Source organism: Limanda limanda, chromosome 2 (assembly GCF_963576545.1).
Source record: "Limanda limanda chromosome 2, fLimLim1.1, whole genome shotgun sequence".
In the NCBI taxonomy this organism is placed as follows: Eukaryota; Metazoa; Chordata; class Actinopteri; order Pleuronectiformes; family Pleuronectidae; genus Limanda; species Limanda limanda.
Window position 1 is genome coordinate 32,491,041 of NC_083637.1, and position 22,035 is coordinate 32,513,075.

Consider the following 22,035-nt stretch of genomic DNA (forward strand, 5'->3'; position numbering starts at 1 on the left):
TGGTCAAGGACTTTGTATGTGAGGAGCAGGATCTTGAATTCTATTCTGAATTTTACAGGGAGCCGATGCAGAGAAGCTAAAACTGGAATAATAAGATCTCTCCTTCTAGTTCCTGTCAGCACTTGTGCTGCAGCAATTTGGACCAACTGGGGGGTTTTCAGACCTAGTGTGACATCCTGATAATAGAGAATTACAATAAAGAATCTTAAGTCAATCTTCAACAAATTGCTTTCAAATAAGATTCCATCCAACCGATTTTATAAATCAAGTATGGAAAGATGGAATATCAGTGAATCCAATCCAACCATCACAAGGTGAAGTTCAAAATTAGAGAGAAACTTGTTAAACTACTCTGAAATGACTCCTGATCATGTTCACTTGTCATTACTGTCGCTAATTCAATACAATAGCATTTGCTACCCATTTGCAAAATAAGAAACAAACATTTACAAAAGGTAAATAACCCCGTCTCTTGGGTAAAAGTCTTATTCTTGACTCATTCATCTACCACAACCTTTGTCTACCAAGCACACATCTGTGATTTCTTCAATCGTATCACACTGATGTACGTTCAAGTTATCATGTTTCTGCTAAGTTTGGTTTTTATTAGTTATAAGATGCTTAAGGTTGAGCTCAGAATTCAGGAAAAAATTTTGAAAAATCCTTTATCGTTTCTCCCAGAATTTTATTAGAGTCAGGGTGGATACAGTATGAAAACCATAAAACTAATCACTGAGACCCGAGAGAAGAACAATAATCCATGTACACTTATGAGGGACATTAGAATCAAACCAGGATGAAGTCTGCCATCAGTGTCACAGCATGTCTCAGTGTTTACGTCTGCTAGGCCAGTGGGACAAAAAAGACAAAACCACAGGGTCCGCACTGATGATCACACACACACTGGTCCATGCTGCCACACTGACAGCCAGTGGGTACTTGCCATTCTATAATAAATATGTGATGCCATGGAAAAACGAAGGATCCATCATCAAATACAAATCCAACCCTGAAGCACATCCACTACAGCTGAGTCTGTCTTCTTACAATATGTACAGTATGGACGTACTGTGTGTGTGTGTGTGTGTGTGTGTGTGTGTGTGTGTGTGTGTGTGTGTGTCGGAGAGGTTAAGTGGCATCTGTACACTGTGTAGGGTAACTCTGGTTACTATCGATAAAGGTAATCTGCTTTTATGTTGGCGGCTATCTCTGCTTCCCACTTGTCTCCATTGTTGAGGAGCTTCTCCTTGTTGTAGAGCAGCTCTTCATGGGTTTCAGTGGAAAACTCAAAGTTAGGGCCCTGCACAAAACAGAAAGACAGAAAGGTAAGAAAGAAGACAACACCAGTAAACAGTTGTGAAAACCTGGAGCAATTCAAGTCATTATTCCAATGGGAGCACAGAATCATCTGCACAGCCAGTGTTTTGTAGAGCTCTGTTATCTCAAGATCTCTAGTTCTTACAGAACTTCCTATCGCAGGTTCTTCATCCCCCTTTTCCTCAGAGACAACAAAAACCACAGCTGCATTTAGCACTGGACAATCCCTAGGTGCGGGTGACAGTGTCTTTTAGTTGAGAGTGTTGCAGGGTGATTGAAACATACATAATAGGGATTGACAACTCTGTACATTTTACAGTGATTCGGTTAGAGCACTGAAATCCAAATGGCTTGTCACACATGCTGGTTCATCTACTGACTCCTCCAACAGAGGCTCCAAAATGTCCATTAAGGGAGTAAAACACTGACAGTATGTCTCAATAAGCTGAGGAGATAAGTTTGTATTGTGCTGTAACACAGGATCAAACACGCACCTCTACGATGGCGTCCACAGGACACGCCTCCTGACAAAAGCCACAATAGATGCATTTGGTCATGTCGATGTCGTAGCGAGTCGTCCTCCTGCTGCCGTCAGTGCGAGACTCAGCTTCAATTGTAATAGCCTAGACACACACACACACACACATGTTAGGGATAAATAGAGACTCTACAGTGCTCTATTGCTTCACATGCCGGTATTTAGATTAATAACAAATGTCTATATTTATTCACAGCGGACATAAAATGTAGGTCATGCTGCAATCAGAACACAACTAGTTGACTTTGTATTTTAGCGTGTCTGTACCTGGGCCGGGCAGATAGCTTCACACAGCTTGCAGGCGATGCAGCGCTCCTCTCCTGAAGGATACCTGGTGTAAGATCAGTACAAATACTTAGTTAAGTGCAAACTGCACCTCAGAGATTCTCTAACAATAAAATGTCAGTTTAATCCAAATGTCGGATTAAAGGTGCTCTACTACAGGAAGTGGTTAGTGATGCGGCTGCCACAGGTCAATATCAGAATATTGTAATTTGAATGGGCAGCAGCAGGTTTATCCAAAGTCTGGACTGCTTAGCAGAATCAGCAGTGGAATGAAAGGTTGCCTAAGCATAGTTATGTTAATGCTCAGTCAAAATAGCTTCAAAAAAAAGTCTCATCACATTGAGGCGATTGATGAATCGTACAGAATGAGGGTGAAGTGAAGTCTCTGTCGCTGTTATAGTTGAAAAACTATGTGAAATAATATGTGATGCAGGATTTTACAGCACAAAGAAAGGATACTTCAACATTTAGCAGGTTAATGAACACAACATATTATTAGTAAAATTGCAAAGTAAAGCAGAATAATCTCAACATGATTATGAGGTGTAATTTATATATTTAATTAGTTGAAAAACTAATATAATAGCTGATATCTACCAATTACTCGTGCCTGTAAAATATGAGAAATGTGTTGGTGTGTTGGTTTGGGATGGTGAACACGGAAAGCTCTCCTACATCACTCGTACACACAACTCAACAAGTCTGCTTGTGCGAACTGTCCTTGCATGAAGCCAAATGTCCTCGTTTTGGTGGAATAAGAAGAAGAAGCAGTGAATGAAAGTGTGAGGGTTTGGTTCTGCTCCAAAATGTGTTGATTTGATATGTTGTCTGACCACATAAATACACAGCCACTGTTGAAGGGGGCATAAAAAGCTGGTTCTCTTATAGAAATGGGAGCTGTGATATGATTCAAAGATGGAGAAAGATAACAGTCACTCCTGGAAGATATTCAGAATGTTAGCTTCAGCTGTTTACATGAAAAGTGGCACAGACTGTGAACAACCTCTAATCAATTTCATGTGTTGTGAAATTGTGAGTCCATTCATAAAATGATCTTATATACTGTTAAAAACAAGTAACCCTGTGTGATCAGTTAGTTTTTACTCCATTTGATTGACAGCACAATGTATTCCATTGATAAAGTCTGTCAGACTACACACGTGACACCGGCTCGGCTGTTTGGCGCCACTCTCACCTGCGCAGGGCGTGCTCTCCTCTGAAGCGAGGCGACAGAGGACCCTTCTCAAACGGGTAGTTGATGGTGGCAGGCTCTCTGAACAGGTAGCTCATGGTCATGCCCAGACCTGACAACACAACACAACCATTACGACCAAAATTACAGAAAACTGATGAATGTTTCTACAGGTGTTGTACCCTAGATGAGACACAGGTACAGCAGCAGGGACAGATTTTTTTTATTACTTTAAATGTGAAATATTTTAGCTTCAATCAACTTCTGCTCTGTATCATGTCAATACCATTATTTGTTCGGTTAGTAAATTTCCATTCACACCAGTCCCTGTCAAAACATAACCTAGGTTATAAATATCCCAGTATGAGTTATTAGGTAATGGTTAGTCTCTGCAGCATGTGTCTCTGACTCCTCTACATCTCAAGACAGTGATGAAGCAGCTTTTATCAACATGATACTTCCACTTCAGGAGCAATCACACATGCAATGGAGACTTCAGGAGAATGGCTCCCGCTCCCCTTTCGATTTGAATGTTGTGTCATCATGTGTTTCTGAACTGCATTGTGGTTCTGTAAAGAAAAGTTAAACTTCCCAAGCAGCAGCACACAAACAGGAGAAACCTGAAGGCAGGACAACCCCAAGCTATAAAGCAACATGTATGAGTGAGTGCTGCGTTATGACTGTGCTGTGATGTTTTATCATCCAATATCTAAACTGTTCCATCTCTGTCATGCTACATCTTAGCTGTGTTTTAAAGAAAGAGCCAACACACATAACAATGTCCTTGTGAAACAACAAGAGCATGCAACAGCAAAATACATTGTCATAATCCTGAAATCACATAGAGAGGAAAGACGAGGAGCAAAGACAAATGTCTGACAGAACTGTATCATCAGTTCACTATTTTTGATCAAATGAGCTTCAGCTTCACCAAGTGTCCAAGTCCCTCTGTGACTGAGGACTGTAAAGCAGCAATTCTAACAAATGTTTGCATCCCATTTGTTTTTGTGTGCGAGTGTGTCATCTGACCTCTGAACAGCTCTGTCCACAGCAGCGTCTGAGCAGCTCGGTCTGTGATGGACTTCATGTCTGTTGGAATCTCCTGGGCGTTCACATACTCTGCACACACAATCAAGTGAAGGTGGTGGTGTTCAGATACAACACATAAGCATTCTAGAAATATCAAAACATACACCACTTTCATAAATCTGTCTTCACTCTTTTTCACTTGTTCAGGGTCCACAGAGGTCTCGTGTGTTTGTGCAACTCGTGGTTCCAATTTAGAAGAGTACATATTAACCCACACATAACCATAACCCTTTACGGCTGCTCCACCTCCTTTCGATGAGGTTCCAAAACCACAGTATTCCTGCTAGACAGGTTTCTACAACCATCTTCAGCAGTCGGTTTTGTAATGATAATATAAATGCTACATGTTCCCTGTTGACATGACAGGTCCACATGTGAAAAACACAGATTTGGCTGCTCATGAATATGACCTCACCAAGACAGACAAAGAATGAGGCAACATTTATTTGATTAGTTATTTACAGGAATTACTCTAAAATGTGATGATAATCATAATCATTCAGGGGCCATATTTACTGTATTCGTTTTCCATCATACTGAAATAACTGGATGGTATGACCGTGAACGCTGTATTAACTTATACTAGAATTGTCTTAAATTTGAGAAACACAACTGAAACCCTGCTAACTTGGTAGAAAGTGAGTTAGCTTTGTGATATCAGAATACCAGATCCCAGAGAGCCTTTCAGAAGAAGATACATCGATGACAACAATCCAACACAATGAGCTGCGTGTGTGTCCCAGTGCTACTTACTGAATCCTGCCCTTTGTGCAGAAACACTGAAGGGCCTCACGAGACTCTGGCTGGCCACAAAAGTGCCTAAAAGTAAAGATAAAGTGTATCAACATGAAGTTCATTATGGTAGAAACATTCATTAGACATTGCTGTAACACATAGTAAACAACACTTCACTATACATCTAATATACTGGGTAGGGATATGATCTGAGCGTAATGATATGTATCATCACAAAAACGAATCTTATTTGTTTTGGACCATCTGTTGACTAAAGTACTATCTTTTGATCACAATAACTGAAAAAAATGATATGAAATATAATTGTGATTAATTTATTGGTTGTTTTAATGTTTTTTAAAGTCATAGTAACAAATCAAAGATTACTCTCTTTGATTTGTTTGTACTCAAATGCCTCAAACTGTTCTTACTGTAAACAAATATGCTGAGAGACCTTACCTGGCCTCGACACACTGTAAAGTAAGCGCAGTGTTGCAGCCATGACGTCTTTGCAGCTGAAACCAGACACACAATAACAAAGAGGAACCATTCAGTGACAGCATCAACGCATCGTTATTATCTTTTATATTTATTATTTGAAGAAGAAATGAACCATGCATATCAAATGCAATAAATCCTTACTGATCCCTGTTGCATTGCATAATGATGCGAGTCTGTCAAATGCACAATACTGACGTAGGAACGTGTCAACTTTCGATTCTACTGTACTTAGTTTTCCACCCTGTGTGTATATATGTGTGTGTTACATACTATATACATACATAGCCACATACACATGTAATAACAAACCCCCCGTGTGTGTAGCTTCTCTATTTCAGTCAACACAGCAACTGATTAACACCGTGAATGAAAAGCATGGAGGGTGAGAACTTTAGTGTTTCTGAGCTTCTAACATCAACTTCGTTTTAACAGTCACATGCTGAGACCCAGGAGAGAAACTCTTATGGAACTGTCCACCTTAGCTAACCCCGAGGTGAAGACTCCCAGCGCTGCCTCAGCTGAATGACATTGCTACACAACAACGTGTTACAAGACACAAACACACACTGAGCACTCCTGTAACCACTGGACAATAGCACACACGTACCACACAACCAGTGACTCTGTGTTTACTGGGTGAAGTGTTGAGGTTTGCTGCTAAGCTAAGCTAGCACTGACTAGCAGCCGGGTTAATTCACACACTGTCAAGGACTTTTACATAAAGGTCGCTTGAGGTGAATTGTGGGTAACTGTAAACACTACGAGGTCAGCTACGAACGATACAGCATTGAGTATTAACTGCGATGTGAAGGAAAGGTGCAACAAAATAGATTTTAAACATTACAATTGGTTTAAACTCACCGAAATGTCGCTATTTGGCCTTCTTAACCAGAACAGCGGACGATTTGAGGGACGGACCGTGCGTGAACAGGAAGTGACAAAACGTGTTACGTCAGTGGACGGTCGAGCCGAGCGACGAGCCTTATTATGTTTGCCTGTTTTTTATTTCATTTCTAAAGTAAACCTACAATTATACATATTTTATTAATACTTATGAACGTTTTGTATAATGAGTATTACATCCACGGTGTGTGTGTATGTGTGTGCGTGTGTGCATGCGTGAGTGCGTGTGCGTGTTCGTGCGTGTGTGTGTGTGTGAGTTTCCTTGTAATTAACAAAACTATACCTGTATGTATTGCATCCTTATTGACAAACAAAAAAAGAAAACCAATTAAAATTGTTCAGGTTTAAATCAGTGCTACAGCCACCACATCAAAACAACAACAAAAACGTACCTTAAATATGAATACACATATCAATCAATCAATCAAGTTTATTTGTATAGCCCACATTCACAAATCACAATTCGTCTCATAGGGCTTTAACATGGTGTGACATCCTCTGTCCTTAACCTCAACAAGAGTAAGGAAAAACTACTAAAAACCTTTTTAACAGGTAAAAATATGTAGAAACCTCAGAGAGCCACATGTGAGGGAACCCTCTCCCAGGAAATGTGTGTCTACAGTACATTGTATTGAAAAAGCTCTTAGTTTTCAGAGCCTTCTTATTTTTGACACTGATCACAGTGCCATATTGAAGCCTTTCTTGAAAACATGCTCAGGACTTTGTTTGGAGTCATTCTATCTATTTATAGTTTTTGCACAAAAAACAACAACATCTTGTTGCCTTCCAAGCAAATAAAAAAGGGTTTGACTTAACTGGATTGTTTGCTCAGTAATTCTAAAGGAAATCATTTTACCTTAATCCTAAAACAAATGCTACCACAAATTTGCCATAGACTTACTTGCCCAAAGTTCTCCCTGGTTACAGAGTTACATCTTAAGATATTTCTGAAGAATCAAATTTCAGATATCATCCTTCATGATATTCGCTTCTCCAATGAATGTAGGTAAAGGGTTGGGTTTGACTAACTAGGTTTATTAATTATTTATTTATTTAGAAACATTTGACCGGGTGATCAGTGTAAAGTTGCCCAGTCAAAGTGGTATAAGTTTGTTAAAATAGAACTGACAGAGCTGAAAAAGAAAAATAACTTTTTGAATTTGATCCGTTAGAGGGGCTTATTTTTCCATTTGTAGTTCAGTCATCATATGGAGGAAGTGGTTGAATAGTAGAAGCTAAAATACAGGTACACACACACACAGTGTGCGTCAGGGCCATTGGAGTTAAGGTAATGGAGCATGTGTTTTTTAATTGAAAATGATTTGATGACACCTCCCTCTGAGATCTCCACTACAGACACCTGGCACCTTCACACAGTTGGAGGCTGTGGACTATCACCTCACCATACAAGTAAGTGTAACACCATCCATTACTATACAGTTGTGTGTTTGCTTTATATTTTTCTACTGTTTAACTAACAGTATTTTAACCTGTATAGATGTACTTTTTTCACATTATTTCATCTTTTGTTGTTCCCCTGCTGTTTTTTTCGAAGACACTCAAAGTAGTGATTGATTTTTTGTTCAAACTATCCATTTCCAGATGTGCTCCATTTATTTGTATCGTCAGTTATATTGTTTTGAGTACTTAGATCTAATTGTTTTATATTTACTTTTGTTTTGTATGACAGTATGAGAATGGAAGACATTAAATGACATGCAACCATAAAATGTGCTGGATGCCTAAATAAAATGAAACAAGACTAAAGCCCCCTTGGCTTTATTGTTCAACATCCAAAAATAGATAGTTAAAGATTAGAAATGTATTAGAACTAGAAGAGTAACTTTAATCCTCCTAAAAGTGACTATAATCATTCTACTTAAAGTGTATTGTATAATCATCAATCTGCGAACAGTTCCCTATTTCTATTCCTGGCATCACAGACCATAAGGAGCATCTTGTTAAAGCTTCAGCCAACATGTACAGCTCCAGGGTTTACACAGAGTTCCTTGATCAAAAACTCTGCTTTGATCTGTACGTTCTGTCTCTCAGTGGCTGAAAGGTGGAATGGGACTCTGTTCATGGAATATCTGTGGCCTGAGGAAAAGAAATGGCTGCTGGTGGCCTTGCTGGGACTGGAGATGGTCATGGGAATTGTGGGAAACTGTCTTGTTCTGCTTGTTAAAGTCATGGTAAGGCTGTTTATTAATGTTAATTTAAAGACCATAGAGAACTAACAACCTAAAGGTTTTGGTTTTGGGTGATCACTCATGTTAGTGTGAACTCATTCATTCTAACTCTTTCATTTTTAGTGCAAGGGTCAGTTCTGCTGCCGGTATTGGCTTCCTTTCATCAGTCTCACTTTGTCAGATTTAGGTACAACTCACACTGACACCAACACACATGTGGTACAGGAATATATGTTGTCACTTTCTCCCTTGGTGTATCTCACTCTACCTCGTTATTTCAACTGATGCTAGTATTGTGGCAGATTAATCACAGGGATTTACGTCTCAGGCAGTTGACATTTCTGATAATGAATTACTGTGTTGTGAAGGCTGCTCCCTCCTCATCATCTCCGGCTCCCTGCTGGCCATGCTGACAGGAGGTCAGAGGTCCCCATGGTGCGAGGTTGTCAGCCTGCTGAAGTTTGCCTTCATCACCTCGTCCATAGGGAGCCTAGGTACCACAAAGCTCTACCACACACTCATGAGACCACTTGATCATGTTCTCCATTCTGTGGAAGTCAAAGGGACTGTTTAGATTTTTTAATTCAGATGTTAAACATATATGTTAATGCAAGGCCAAAAATAAACTATGCAATTAAAAAAAAAATAGTATTCACTTACAAAGACTGTGCCAGTTAAGATATGATTGAGAATAATTTATTGCACGAGTATAAAGCTGCAGAAAATTGAAAAATTCGATTAAGTTTAAGACATCTTTAATACATATTTGATGTAGCAGTGTAGTAGAGAAGCTACAACAGTTGACAACAGTCCCTTGTTTGCTTTGATGCAGTCGCTGTAATGTTTTCAATTCTCATTTCTAGCTATGCTCTGTGTGCTGCGGCTGATTGGCAGGGCCTCCACAGGAAGTGCTCTATTTGTTGTTGTGGTGGCAGCGTGCTCAGCTTCTTGGGTGACCGGGCTGGTGTTTGGGAGCATCCCTGTCATCTATGCCTGGATCAAGTATGTGGTTTGCTTTTTTCTCATAGTGCTCAAAACATTCGTCAGGATCATTAAGTCACGTCAAGTACTTTATTGATGTGAGATGAAACAGTGGTTTGTTCAGCTGGTGGTGTCTGAAGTGACACTAGAAGAGGAAATTCTACAAGGTTAAAGTAAAAGACTAAGGTTCTCCTTTAAATAAGATCATTTTTGTGTATTCTTTGTGAATAGGTTGTCAGACTGTCTTTATCAAAAAGGAATGTTTTAAGTTTAACCTTGAAGAACAGATGGTGTCTGCCTCCCAAGTCCAGACTGGTAGCTTGTTCCACAGATAGTAGAGTGCAGAGGAATGTTTACATGATCTTGTTTGAGATGTAGCAGATGATGTTTATACATGTTTCCTCCGTCACTCCCACCGTCCCTTTACCTCCTGCTCCCTGGTGTTTGGGTAATCCAGCTTTCCTTCTTTCACAAATACAGACCCAGGGCTTTTTATTTAAAACAGCTATTAGTAAATTATAATAACAACTAGTTTGCTTAGATATATTATATACCAAGCCACATATACCAACATTACTGGCAATAACTCAATCATTACAATTGTCATTGCTGCTCCCTTCATCTCTGTCAGACCTTTTCTTTTACATAAGTACTTCAATCATTGATACACCTCCCAAATTATGTTAGACATTGTTTTTTTTTCATGAATGTTTTAAATATCATTTTATTGATGAGCTCTGTTACATGTGGCATCTATAGCACTAGATCCTAGGAGAAGCATCCCTCACATGTGGCTTCCTCTGAGGTCCCCCCCCCCACCTGTTCTCTATGGTTTTCCCTTACTCTTGCTGAAGGGGCAGAGGATGTTACACCTTGAGAAACCCTTTATGTATATAGGCTATACAAATACAATTGTATTTAATTATTAATTGATTGATTGCCTCTATCAGATCTTCATTTGCAAACCCTCTGGTATGAGAAACCCTGTTGTTCTGCACTGATCATGCTGACATCAGTGTCACACTGATATTAGATCATGTAACTTCCAGCCAGAGAATTGAGGATCGGTTAGTTTAAGATTTAGAAGATATACTCAGGTGTGCTTTTAATGTCAGATAATTCTGTCTAATACCACCTTCTCTAATAACACCTCCTACATTCTGCTGTGTTGATCTCCACCATGTCTTCTTTCTCCTCCAGGTATGACAGTGCAGAGATGCTGTGTGCCGTTTTCTGGGAGAGCAGCTACTCAGACATGTTGGTCTACATTCTCTGTGCTTTCTCCGTCTGTATCTTCCTCCCCTTCCTCCTCATCATCGTCTGCTCCCTGCTGAGTGCCATCGGCTGCGGCTCCAACTCAAACAGGTGAACCACCTGATTTAAGATCATTTCCAGTGACCCAAGCTAGGAACTTGACTGTTTTTATGGTTTGTGGTTATATTTTTAGTTTCTGTTTAGTATTTTGGGGTCCTTGTGGGCAGCAGTCATTCATTGTCATCTTGTGCCCTTTTTGGTCATTCTTAGTTTTTTTGTGGTTAATTACATTCTCTACTTTGTCAGTTTGTTTCTCTACACTGAGCTTTATGACTTTCAAACAATCGATAGTAATTGTGGCTTGGTGGGTTTTCGCTCTGTATGCCTGTTTGTTAATACCAGTCATATGTTACGTGAAGACATTTTATAATGTTATGCTATAATACGCAGACTGTGTGTGTGTGTGTGTGTGTGTTTGTGTGTGTGTGTGTGTGTGTGTGTGTGTGTGTGTGTGTGTGTGTGTGTGAGTAAAGCCATCTTGTCTCCTTTGTCTCTGTCCTCTGTCTCTCAGTGATGATGAAGCAGACCTGTCTGCAGTCACTCCTCTGCTGGTGGCCTCCTACGTGCTCTGCTACACTCCCTTTGTTGTGTCTGAGGTGACAATTACACTCATTCATGGTGAAACATGTCAGGAGCTTCTGTATCTGCAGGAGCCACAGACTGAATACTCCTCCACTCATAGTTCTCTTTTTCTTTCCATTGACCAATCAGCTGATCCTGTTGGGAAGACTGGACCTGTCACCGGCACCCGATTGGTTAAGGACATTGTCATCAGTGATGTCTTACCTGGACTGTGGTCTGAACCCTCTGATCTACTGCTCCCACCAGGACTTCAGGGAGGCGGGCCTGGCCCTGTTGTGGACCAATAGAAAACCCCTGTCAGAGCCTGTGCTCACTGCCATCACTAAACATGAGCTGTAATCATGAGCTGTAAACATGAGCTGTAAATAGGGGTTTGTATATTTCAAGAGGAGAACCCAACATGGACATTTAATAAAAACAGGCATGTTATCCTTATGATATATCATAGTATATTTTCTTTTTATCACTGTTTAGCATATTAAAAGTTAGGAAAATATATATTCTTGCGGCTACATTTTGTGAATGATTCCATTTTCCATCTGAAATGTAATTTGACATGAAGTCATGAAGTCTTCACACCGAGACCCTGTTGAGACCATAGAGCTTTTCTATACCTGTAAACCTGAAATGTTTCAACAGGTTCAGAATCAGAATCAGAATCACCTGCATTAAAATGCACATAAGGTGATTGGATTGAAAACAGACAGAGCTAGACCACTTGCCAGTACAGGTGTAAATGCAGAGGCATCGTCAATCTTCACAAAACACATATATATGGATAGAAATAATAATCATACTTTACTGTTTTAAACCAATGAAATGGCAGCCATTAGCAAGTAAACGCAGGGGGCAGTGCTTTTCTCAGTCCCCATATCATTCAAGACATCTTTAAACATGGCTGGACTGGCCCTGGCAATCGCCCCTGGTATTTTTTTTGCTCAGGTGGATAACCAAACTTGATCAAGCATCATTTATCAGAACACCCACCCTTGCAGCCCATGTAAATATTCATACCTATTTACCATTCCCCAAAAATCTACAAAGTTGAGTAGTAAGTGCCATGGACCAGTGTCCTGACTCCCTGGTGATCACAATCATACTCAAGTAGACGTGCAAGTTATTGTCAAAGTAGAAGCTCAATTCTAAGTATTATCTCAAATTAAGTAATAAAACCTAAGTATACAAATATGCAAAAAACAAGTTCCTTCCTGCCCCTCTCCTCCAGCGATGACTCCACAACTCCAATTAGACTGAGAGATGGTAATTAATGAATTAATTTGTGTAAGTATTTGTCTGACAAAGATGTACAAAAAACTGAACTCTTTCATACTGGTGAAAACCATACAGTTGTTTTGTTTAACAATTACTGAGAAATCCTCTCAGAGATTAGAGTTTCCACACAGATCTTGGTCAGTTCGTCCTGCAGGCCTATTCTAGTGGACCTTTAAAAGTGGTCTCCCTGATGAATAAAAAGTGTCTGCTGGAAGACTTTTTCCTTTTTTTCCTTTTAATTATTCTTTCCCAATATGTATCACTTTTTTAGAGCAGAGAGTTTATATAACAATAATAATAATACAGGAACAGGGATGATTCAATACAATTTAATCATCAGCAGCAATAACAAAAGCAACAATCATCAACAATTAAAAAAATAAATTGTTCACAATATGATTTGATGATGACATTTTTAATAAAGTATGGATTGACAATATTAACAAGTGCAAGGGTTTGAGTGTCTTAAATCCAGGGCTCTCTCCACTGCAGTTATTATTGGTTTTAAGACAACACACGTTGTAGAGACTGAAGAGGAGACTCACACCTCCACATCCACATCCAACAACATACCACTGTGCATTTATGGTGGTGGATGTTACACAACCTGTCAATCCATTGTTCTGATTACTGGTTTATAACGGATCTATGAAAAATTGGAAATTGATTGACAGAGCGACAGATGGATGGATATTGATCCTAATGGAACGATAGATAGATAGATCGATAGATAGATAGATAGTGTAATAGAAATTTTCATACAGGACACAGCAATACAATTATCATTCTGGAGTTTAATTCAAGACCGTCTGTGGACGGGGCGCAAGGGTTAAGTAACGGCAACAGACTTAACACAATGGCAGCGAGCTCTCAAAAGCACAGTTCATTTATACAAATCAGACTCCTCCTTTCACAGTGGCAGAAAGTTATCCAATCAGCTCTCTGACCAGGCTTACAATACAATGGATTCTGCTCAGACTCAGGGAAGGCTCTAGGTGTGAATAACCTGTTTTCCAAAGACCCCCGCCTCTGGTCTGTCACACCCAAGAGCCTCTGAAGCCTCATCTCCTTCAGTGACCCCTGCTGTGTGCTTAGCAACACTTCTAAGTTTATTAGCAACTCCCTTGACTTAAAGCCTTGAATCACAGAAGTACATCTTTCAGTAAACGTCTTCTATATAAATGTCATCTGTTTCATTATACATATCTAAATACAGAAATTCCCATCACAATAGATAGATAGATAGATAGATAGATAGATAGATAGATAGATAGATAGATAGATAGATAGATAGATAGATAGATAGATAGATAGATAGATAGATAGATAGATAGATAGATAGATAGATAGATAGATAGATAGATAGATAGATAGATAGATAGATAGATAGATAGATTGATCGAATGGATTGATGCTCATAGAAACGGTTGCTGGGGGGCCGGACAATGAGGCTCGGTGGTTCTCGGCTCGGTGGTGTCAGCGGCGGCGCGCTGCGCTCTTCTCCCGCGCCCTGTGCGTCAGCGTGCTCAGGAAACAGAAGCTGAAGTGGAACTGCAGCACGTCGCACACCTTGGACCAGAAGTGTCCGGTGAAGCGCTGGAGCAGCCGGTACCGGGCCAGCCAGTGGTCCAGCAGCTTCAGCAGCACGAAGCCCGCGCACGACAGCATCGCCAGGAGCAGGTACGCGCGCGTCCGGCCGTTCCCGTGAGTCCGCTGCACGCGCACTCCCCGGAACACGGCGACGGCCACGTGACAGCACAGCGCGACGTCGAAGCCGCGCTCGTGCACCAGCGCCAGGCCGTAGCTGAGGAGCGAGCACGCTTCCGCCGCGGCCGCGTGAGACGCGCGCCACTTGGCGGGGCCGCGCTCGATGAAGCTGATCCACACCGGAACCCACGCGAAGATCGGGAGCGTGAACCACTGGTCCAGCACGGCGGGGGCGCGCCGCAGCAGCGCCAAGCGCGTCCACTGCACAGGCGCGTACAGGATGGCCATGAGGGCGAACACTCGTCTCAGGTAGCGGCTCTGCTCCCCCTCCCCTGCTCGGCTCCTCAGCCAGAACACACCCATGAGGATGTAAAGCACGTTCACCGCACAGTTACAGGGCATGGCCAGGAAGAGCGGCAGATACTCCACCCGTCGCTCCGCGTAGTGATCGTAGGACAAGTCCACCGCCGCTCCGTCAAACAAGCTGGTGTTGGCCACCATCACACAGAAGAGGAAAGGCAGCGACACGTGGAGCAGAGCCCACCTCATGGCTGGTGTCAGAGGAAAGCTCCACACTCCAGCTGTTGGCCTCCGACTCTCAACAAGTGGGAGCTGTTGTTGTGATTCCGGGTTCAAAGTCACATGGTAGAAAATGGAGGGTTTAGATTGGCTTCCTTCTTACTCGCCCCGCCCACTTGTCTGTGGAAGTAGTTTTCCCAGTGACATGCAGCAGCAGACGATGAACCAGGATCTTTGACTTATTCATTTATTTTACCACTGTATCCACTCAGTTTCTTTTTAGACTCAATTGAAGGATTATATATTTGGTAAATATATTAACCCTGCTTTTACACATTTTAAAGATCAGAATTATGAAATTGACTTCATCATAAACTTAATGATGATGGGGACTTTACTGTGAATCCATCCATAAATGCAGAATGGCAAACAATGCCCCTAATTACACAGAATTTACATGTGAATTTAAATAATGTATCTCTTTAACTATAACTCCAGAACTTATTGACACCACAAATGTAACAAAACCAAATTCGTTGTCCAAATGTACAGTGAACTTTTCAATGGTCAATAAGAAACCACCTCTTTCTTTTCTCTATTTTACGCATAATTATTTGACATGTATGCATGCATCGTTTTTTACTGTGAATCTAACTGTCACCTTAGCTGGTTGGTGAGCACATTTCTGATCAACATGAAAAATGATGGTATGTAAAAGATGTGGACTTTGCTCCAGTGATCTGTGGCCTTTGAAGATTACTAAATTCGCATTTGTTTTCGCCTAAACCCCGCGTAAGGGGAAATAATAATAGACAATATCCAAAATAAGCGATATTTACCAGTTTCTCTGCTGTGCTCTTGGCTTCTCAAAGTTGTCCAGACTTGAATTTGATCACCAAGACAGTTAACATTCGGTAGGCTCATGTATATAAGTTTTCTTTTGGATTTTTAATTTTATCTCAAGAATCTCATTATTTTACACTAGTAAAGATTAATGGAGAGAGACAGAAATTGGAGCATTTTAAGTTTAAAAATAAGCACCAGGCTGAGATAAGAAGTATGAGAGGTAAGAGGAAATCATCTTAATCCCAAATTGATGTTAAATTGAGCGCAGTTAAACCAAGGAGAAAAGAGAAGACAGGGAAAAGATCTTAATTTTTAGTTTTCGAGACTAAAAGACTAGACCTGAGTACAGTTACATGAGATTCCAATAAATGTATGTGTTGTTTACATGTATAGTCTTGGTGTGTATGACATGTTTTATTTTGAGGTGAGAATAAACCTATCAATTGTAAAATGATATCAGTTTAACAAAAACGAATTGAAATTTGACATTGCTCCTGGCAACAGGAATAAACATGGACCAGAAGAAACTCGGAGGAGGCCGTCTTATACAAGAATACACTCCTACTGAGGAGACCCTCAGTGGATAAGGTGGAAGGGGGCATAACATCAGACCCTGGTGGTAGCTCTCAACCAACCACTCTCAGTTTAAGGTTCAGAATGTAGAATTTTGTGACAACTAGTGGTGAATTTACATAATGCAGCTGAATATCCCTTACCTCCCCCCTTCAAAACATGAAGGTGAATCTGGTGTAGCCTTCAGTTGTCATCAAAACTCCAAAGGTGTTTTGTTTGTCCAATTTGGACAACTGTAAAAGAAAATGGCGGTACCGAGGTCCACCCTGATGTAAATATAAAGTATCTAAATATAAAGGGCTCATTATAGGGTAAATAAAACAATTCATACAATTTAGATGAAACCTACCAGTGAAAACATCACTAGGATCACTTTTAATCCAATTTCTGCCGATAGATCCCTTTCACCTAAATCTTACACACTGGACCTTTGTGTTGGATTAACACCAAATAGAACTAGAGACAAAAGTGAGAATCAAAGACAGAGCTGCTCTTTACTCTGCTCCACTCACATGATGATACCAAGTGTTAAAGGCAAACAAATCTACAGTGAGTGCTTTTGAACTGTGGGAAGAGAAATAAATAACAGGATCCAAACAATTGTTTATTACTTATCAAAATATCACATCATTTCCTCAACACAAGTTTCCAAAATAAGATATATAATCTAAATCACAGAGAGCTCTGCCATCCACTGTAGAGAATCGATTCACTTCCACAGCTTCTATCTTTTCTTGGTTCCTCCGAAGCCTGACAAAGAATCAAAGACGTTAGTCAGTCAGGTTGATGCTATAGAGCAGCTGAGACAATGAGAAAATACATGGAGCCTTTGTCTCATAATTGCAATCTCTGATGTTTTTCCTACCAGCTCCCTGGGAATATCGGAGTAAGCCCATGTGAGAATATAGCAGTTTATTGTGTGGAGAATCCACAGCAAGCGTTTCGAGTTTTGTTCCAACACATGACAGACACAAAACTTTAAAAAGATCAGGATGAAAAAGAGGAGCCATTACGATGCCTCCCACTTTTTTGTTTGTGACAACTATGTTTTCCATCCTATTGTAGGTCTTCAAAAGATTAAGGATATAAATGGTACAAATACTATGCTTTATGCTGGGCCTTTAACAAACAAGCCTTTACGTAAGTGCTGTGTTGTGCATAAAAGTATCTTAAAAGCAGATAAAATACAACCAGGCCTGGACTGATCTGGGGTTCACGGCACCTGAAGGACTGTGAGAAACTAGACTCTGGTCTGATGAGACCAAGATTGAACTCAATTCTAAGTGTCATGTTTAAAGGAAATCAGACATGACGTTTAGAATTTATTGTTCTTCTGGAAGTTTTTCCTTCTCCACACACAATCTCTGGAACTCAGCCACTTGACTGACAGTGATTAATGGCTTCTTGGGCACCTCTGTAACAACGGCCCTTCTTACAGATTGCTCAGTGTGACAGTCAGTTTGAAGAAGAATCCAGGTTGTTCCAAACCTCTTCCTTTAAGAAATATGGAGCAAATTGTGGCCCCTAAACAAACTTTCAATGTAGCTGAATGTTTCTGTAGCCATCTCCAGGTCTTTGCCTCGACACAATTCTGTGTTTGAGCTCTGCAGACAGATCCTTCCACCTCGTGTCATGGTTTTTGCTCTGATGTACATTGCCAGCTGTGAGACCTTATACAGACAGGTGGTGTTTGTCTTTCAGAATCACTTCCAATCAAAATATTTAACCAGAGTTGGAGAAGATGTAGAAACATCTCAGAGATGATCAAGATAACAGGGAGGAACCTGAGCTGAACTGTCACAGCAAAGGGTTTGAATTCTTCTGTTCGTGTTGGTATTTCAGTTTTTCTTTTAATACATTGGCATTTTTCGGTGTGTTATTTGACATGTAAACACACCTGAAGCAGTGCGTGTCCCAGAGGAAGTGGAGTGTGTGGGAGGAGGTCTGCTGTCAGTGTAATTGGAGTAGTTGCTCGGCTGATTTCTGTAAAACAAACATAAACACAAAAAAATAAGACTGAGAGTGAAGTGGACGAGAAAAGATCTTCTCTTAGCTCTCACTCCATCTCATTACTAACCTCTGGCCACCCAAGAGATATCCCAGGACCCCTCCTGTCCCCATTCCAGTCCAGAAGCCTCCACCTGTGCCGGTAGAAGCTCGGCCCCCTGGGAACTGCTGTCTCTGAGTGTAGTCACTATGAAAACCGTATCCTGGGTTGGCCCCAGTATAGCCTGAACAGAAAGAACAGATTCTAGATTTCAGCAAAGTAGCTCTAATCTCATTTCAAACTGGACTTGAATTCAGCTGTTTGTACAAAACAAAAATAACAAGTCAATCATGTCCTCCCCAACAGGACCACACACACACTTATATTGAATCTGTAGCACAACCCAGACAAACTATTGCTCTGTTCACACTACATCCCTCTGCGTGCAGTACCTGTGAAGGCAGGCTTAAATCCTGGGGGTGGTGGTCCTGCAGTGGAGTCATGGTGATTGTCTCTGGGGTACCCTGTCTGCCCTCCATCCTGCCCTCCGCCCTGCCCCCCCTGGGCTGTATTCCCACTGAGGAACAACTTGTAGACGCCGTAAGCTAAGAGCAGAAGCACACCAACCACCAGCAAGCCTCCGGAGTCCTCGCTGTGTGAGGGGTGGGAGCTCTGATGGCTGTGCTGCTGAGGCTGCTGCTTGGGTCCTGAGAAGCCGCTGAAGAAACTGGAGGCAAAGCCCCCGAGACCTGAGACAAACAAATAGAAATAAAAAAGTCTAAATATTTCTGTGCGTGAAGATGAAGCTCTGTCAATCTAACATCTCTATCTACCCACCTCCAAACGCATTGTATCCACTGTTCGAGCCCCGGCTACCTTGAGTCTTCCTTCTGCCCTCTTCAGTAAGTTCCAGTGAGTACTCCAGCCCACAGGAGCCCTTCAGTATGTAGTCATCAGCAGGGTGGTTGTAGCCCTCACAGCTCACCTCGATGCGACCAAACCGGTATGCGTGTTCCATATCAGTCTTACACTCCCACTGTGGAAGGCAGCAGGGGTTAAAATCACATCTGTTCTCTTTGGTCACACTGGTGCGCCTGATGTTTATTTTCTGCATCCACTTGAAGTAAATTTTGTTCAGCGCCCAGGTTTTAATACGCAGCCCTGCCGAGTAAAACCCAAGTGTTTAACAAAAACATATAACAAACATTAAAAGAGTGGTCAGCAGGATGTTTTACAGCATCAAATTATCTTTGGATAACAGACACACTGCATCTGAAAATCATATCTGTGGAATGTCTCCACTGATAGCTGCTACTTACAGATTGACTCATACACCAACATCAGTACACAGAGGTCCCTAGAAGTACCTGTGTTAGGACTTGAGCTCTGGTTGGGCAGCATTGAAGGTAATGCTCATGGGAATCAAAGCCCAGGTTTGTTTGGTGATGGATGGGAGATCTTCTGCATGACCCTACATACAAGGTACCAGGTGAAATGTCACTAAAGTTTGACTATCTGGAAAGCTTCATGAACAATAATATAACCAGTGGTCCTACGGCCCAAATAATTCATTGATAATCTGAAAATTGAAAATCACCTATTGTAATACTTGATTAAACAGAAAGACCCCAGGTTGGGATTGTTCTTCCTCTTCTGTGATACTACTATGAAGATGTTTGGGTTTCAGACAGTTGGTTCGATAAGATTAGCCACCTGAAAACATCAGCTTGGACTTTTGGATGATGGGATGGTTATTTTTGCTGACATGACAGTATAGTAGATCTATTAATCATCAAGAAAATAATCTGCAGATGAATCAACAGCTGCAGCCCTGCTCAGAGCAAATGTTACACTCTGTCCTCACCTGGACATCCACTCCATCCCAGCCTTTGTTCTGACACTGGACCACGTCCGGGACGAAGGCCTGGCAGCCTGCTGAGCCGCCAACACACTGGAGCTGAGGGATGGGCTTGGAGCGCTGGGCTCTGGTGTAGCGATCCTTGTACAGAGTCAACACCTGAACGTCCCGCAGCAGCACGCTGCCTGCAGTGAGGAGAAAACATGCACAGTAATAACACTTACATGGATTCTGGTAAAGACCTTCTGCTTCAATAACATTCTTTACTTCAGACAAATGGGGTTTTACTTTGTCCGTTTGTATCTTTTGATTTCATAGTATTATAAAGGCTGTTTGTTCAACTAGCTTGATCGTTTTGTTACATACTATACATTATCTAAACTGTGTAGTGTACAGTCTTATGTATTTAGGTGTTTAACAGAGGGGTTTGTTTATGTATCATTCACAGCCTCTTTATGGCTGCTGACGCTGTTTTCCTACTTATGGAGAAATAAATACAGATATAAAAAAACTCTCCCAGAATAAAAACCTTTAGCTACGATATATATATTTTGAATAACTGCGTTGTTTGACTGGTTTAATCCGATGTTCAGGTTACGAAAGAGGAAATGTATTTATGTAAATGTTATTTACATAAATAGCACTCGTAGTGTGTCTCGTATTAAACCGAGACAACCCTAGCAACCCGGAAGTTCTTACTTACGTCCGAGAACTGATCAGTGAGTATTTGCAGATAACGTATTAAGCATTAATAAAGTAAACGGTTAATAACCGTTGATTAAGCCTTAATATCCTTCCGTACAGCGGTGCCGTTAACAAAATCGAATCAAATGACACTAGACACGGAACTGTTTGCTGATTCATATGAGGTCTGTAGGAGGAACCGTTGGTAACTCTTACCAACGGTTGGTACAGGCAGCTGCTGTAGCACTGAATCAGAAGAGAAGAGGAACGTACCTTCATTCCAGCTTTCAACGAGTCCCAGCATCAGCAGCTGGAAGAGAGCCGCAGTGAGGCGCTTCATGTTCCCGCTGCGAGGCTGTACTTCTCCTCGAACACTCAAACACTTCTCTGTCTGCCTTAATGCGTCACAACAACTCACTTCAACTTCCGTGTTGCCTCACGTCTTTACTGGGGTAAACCAATGGGGAACGAGCACGATGGTCACTTCAACCAATCACAGAGCGGATGATGTAAACGTATGAAATCCAATGGCAGGGGGGCCCGCAGGAGAACCGGAACCATTCTGTCCGTTTTATGTATTTTTTCTGTCCAGTTCAGTTAAAGAGAAATGTTCAGCACTTAATTAATAATTAAAAAAAAACAATAAGATTGTATATGGAGCACAAAGTAAAAATTCAAATTACAGCCACTGTCTCAACTAACAATAAATCCAAGTGACTAAATGCGTGTTTGCCTATATATATAATATATAAGTCTATAGCATAGACTGTATATAAAATCGCATTTAAAAAGATATTTAAATGTGTGTTTGCCTTTATATATAAATACAGTATATATATATATAAAGGCAAACACGTATCAAATACCTTTGTAGAAATTCCAACCGTAGATCCTTTGTTGTGGCAGTTGTGGGCTAGAATCTGTTTCTGATAAACAACAGTGATACAAATCATAGAAACTGCA

General features: G+C 41.0%; 4 protein-coding genes across 4 annotated transcripts; 1 reads left to right on the forward strand and 3 right to left on the reverse strand.

Annotated features, from left to right (window-relative positions):
- Window positions 1-1,090: 1,090 nt before the first annotated feature.
- Window positions 1,091-6,581, reverse strand: ndufs8a (NADH:ubiquinone oxidoreductase core subunit S8a). The gene is made up of 8 exons (XM_061086874.1): window positions 6,519-6,581; window positions 5,616-5,671; window positions 5,175-5,240; window positions 4,362-4,451; window positions 3,336-3,444; window positions 2,123-2,186; window positions 1,812-1,940; window positions 1,091-1,300 (listed from the first exon to the last, which is right to left on the reverse strand). The coding sequence occupies exons 2-8, from the start codon at window positions 5,656-5,658 to the stop codon at window positions 1,169-1,171; spliced, it is 633 nt and encodes a 210-aa protein (XP_060942857.1). The 5' UTR covers window positions 5,659-5,671; window positions 6,519-6,581; the 3' UTR covers window positions 1,091-1,168.
- Window positions 6,582-7,885: 1,304 nt separating this feature from the next.
- si:dkey-9i23.8 (parapinopsin) lies at window positions 7,886-11,965 on the forward strand. Its single transcript, XM_061085720.1, has 8 exons — window positions 7,886-7,970; window positions 8,613-8,752; window positions 8,873-8,936; window positions 9,118-9,243; window positions 9,613-9,751; window positions 10,931-11,095; window positions 11,556-11,640; window positions 11,756-11,965. The coding sequence occupies exons 1-8, from the start codon at window positions 7,886-7,888 to the stop codon at window positions 11,963-11,965; spliced, it is 1,014 nt and encodes a 337-aa protein (XP_060941703.1).
- A 2,259-nt stretch (window positions 11,966-14,224) lies between these two features.
- On the reverse strand, window positions 14,225-15,230 carry tmem187 (transmembrane protein 187). Its single transcript, XM_061086552.1, has one exon. The coding sequence runs from the start codon at window positions 15,152-15,154 to the stop codon at window positions 14,375-14,377; it is 780 nt and encodes a 259-aa protein (XP_060942535.1). The 5' UTR covers window positions 15,155-15,230; the 3' UTR covers window positions 14,225-14,374.
- A 1,904-nt stretch (window positions 15,231-17,134) lies between these two features.
- On the reverse strand, window positions 17,135-21,500 carry saraf (store-operated calcium entry-associated regulatory factor). Its single transcript, XM_061084536.1, has 7 exons — window positions 21,346-21,500; window positions 20,395-20,573; window positions 19,368-19,566; window positions 18,983-19,279; window positions 18,621-18,774; window positions 18,441-18,526; window positions 17,135-17,293 (listed from the first exon to the last, which is right to left on the reverse strand). The coding sequence occupies exons 1-7, from the start codon at window positions 21,410-21,412 to the stop codon at window positions 17,268-17,270; spliced, it is 1,008 nt and encodes a 335-aa protein (XP_060940519.1). The 5' UTR covers window positions 21,413-21,500; the 3' UTR covers window positions 17,135-17,267.
- Window positions 21,501-22,035: the final 535 nt, after the last annotated feature.

Coding starts and splice junctions, on each gene's coding strand:
- ndufs8a (XM_061086874.1), bottom strand. CDS start 5,658: ATGGCTGCAACACTGCGCTTACTTTACAGTGTGTCGAGGCCAG. Junction 4,452..5,174: donor TGCACAAAGGGCAGGATTCA/GTAAGTAGCACT, acceptor TTGTGTGTGCAG/AGTATGTGAACGCCCAGGAG. Junction 3,445..4,361: donor GTGGACAGAGCTGTTCAGAG/GTCAGATGACAC, acceptor TTGTGTTGTCAG/GTCTGGGCATGACCATGAGC.
- si:dkey-9i23.8 (XM_061085720.1), top strand. CDS start 7,886: ATGACACCTCCCTCTGAGATCTCCACTACAGACACCTGGCACCTTCAC. Junction 8,753..8,872: donor TTCTGCTTGTTAAAGTCATG/GTAAGGCTGTTT, acceptor TTTCATTTTTAG/TGCAAGGGTCAGTTCTGCTG. Junction 11,096..11,555: donor TGCGGCTCCAACTCAAACAG/GTGAACCACCTG, acceptor TCTGTCTCTCAG/TGATGATGAAGCAGACCTGT.
- tmem187 (XM_061086552.1), bottom strand. CDS start 15,154: ATGAGGTGGGCTCTGCTCCACGTGTCGCTGCCTTTCCTCTTCTGTGTG.
- saraf (XM_061084536.1), bottom strand. CDS start 21,412: ATGAAGCGCCTCACTGCGGCTCTCTTCCAGCTGCTGATGCTGGGACTC. Junction 19,567..20,394: donor GGGATGGAGTGGATGTCCAG/GTGAGGACAGAG, acceptor TGCCTTCCACAG/TGGGAGTGTAAGACTGATAT. Junction 18,775..18,982: donor ATTTAAGCCTGCCTTCACAG/GTACTGCACGCA, acceptor CTTTCTGTTCAG/GCTATACTGGGGCCAACCCA.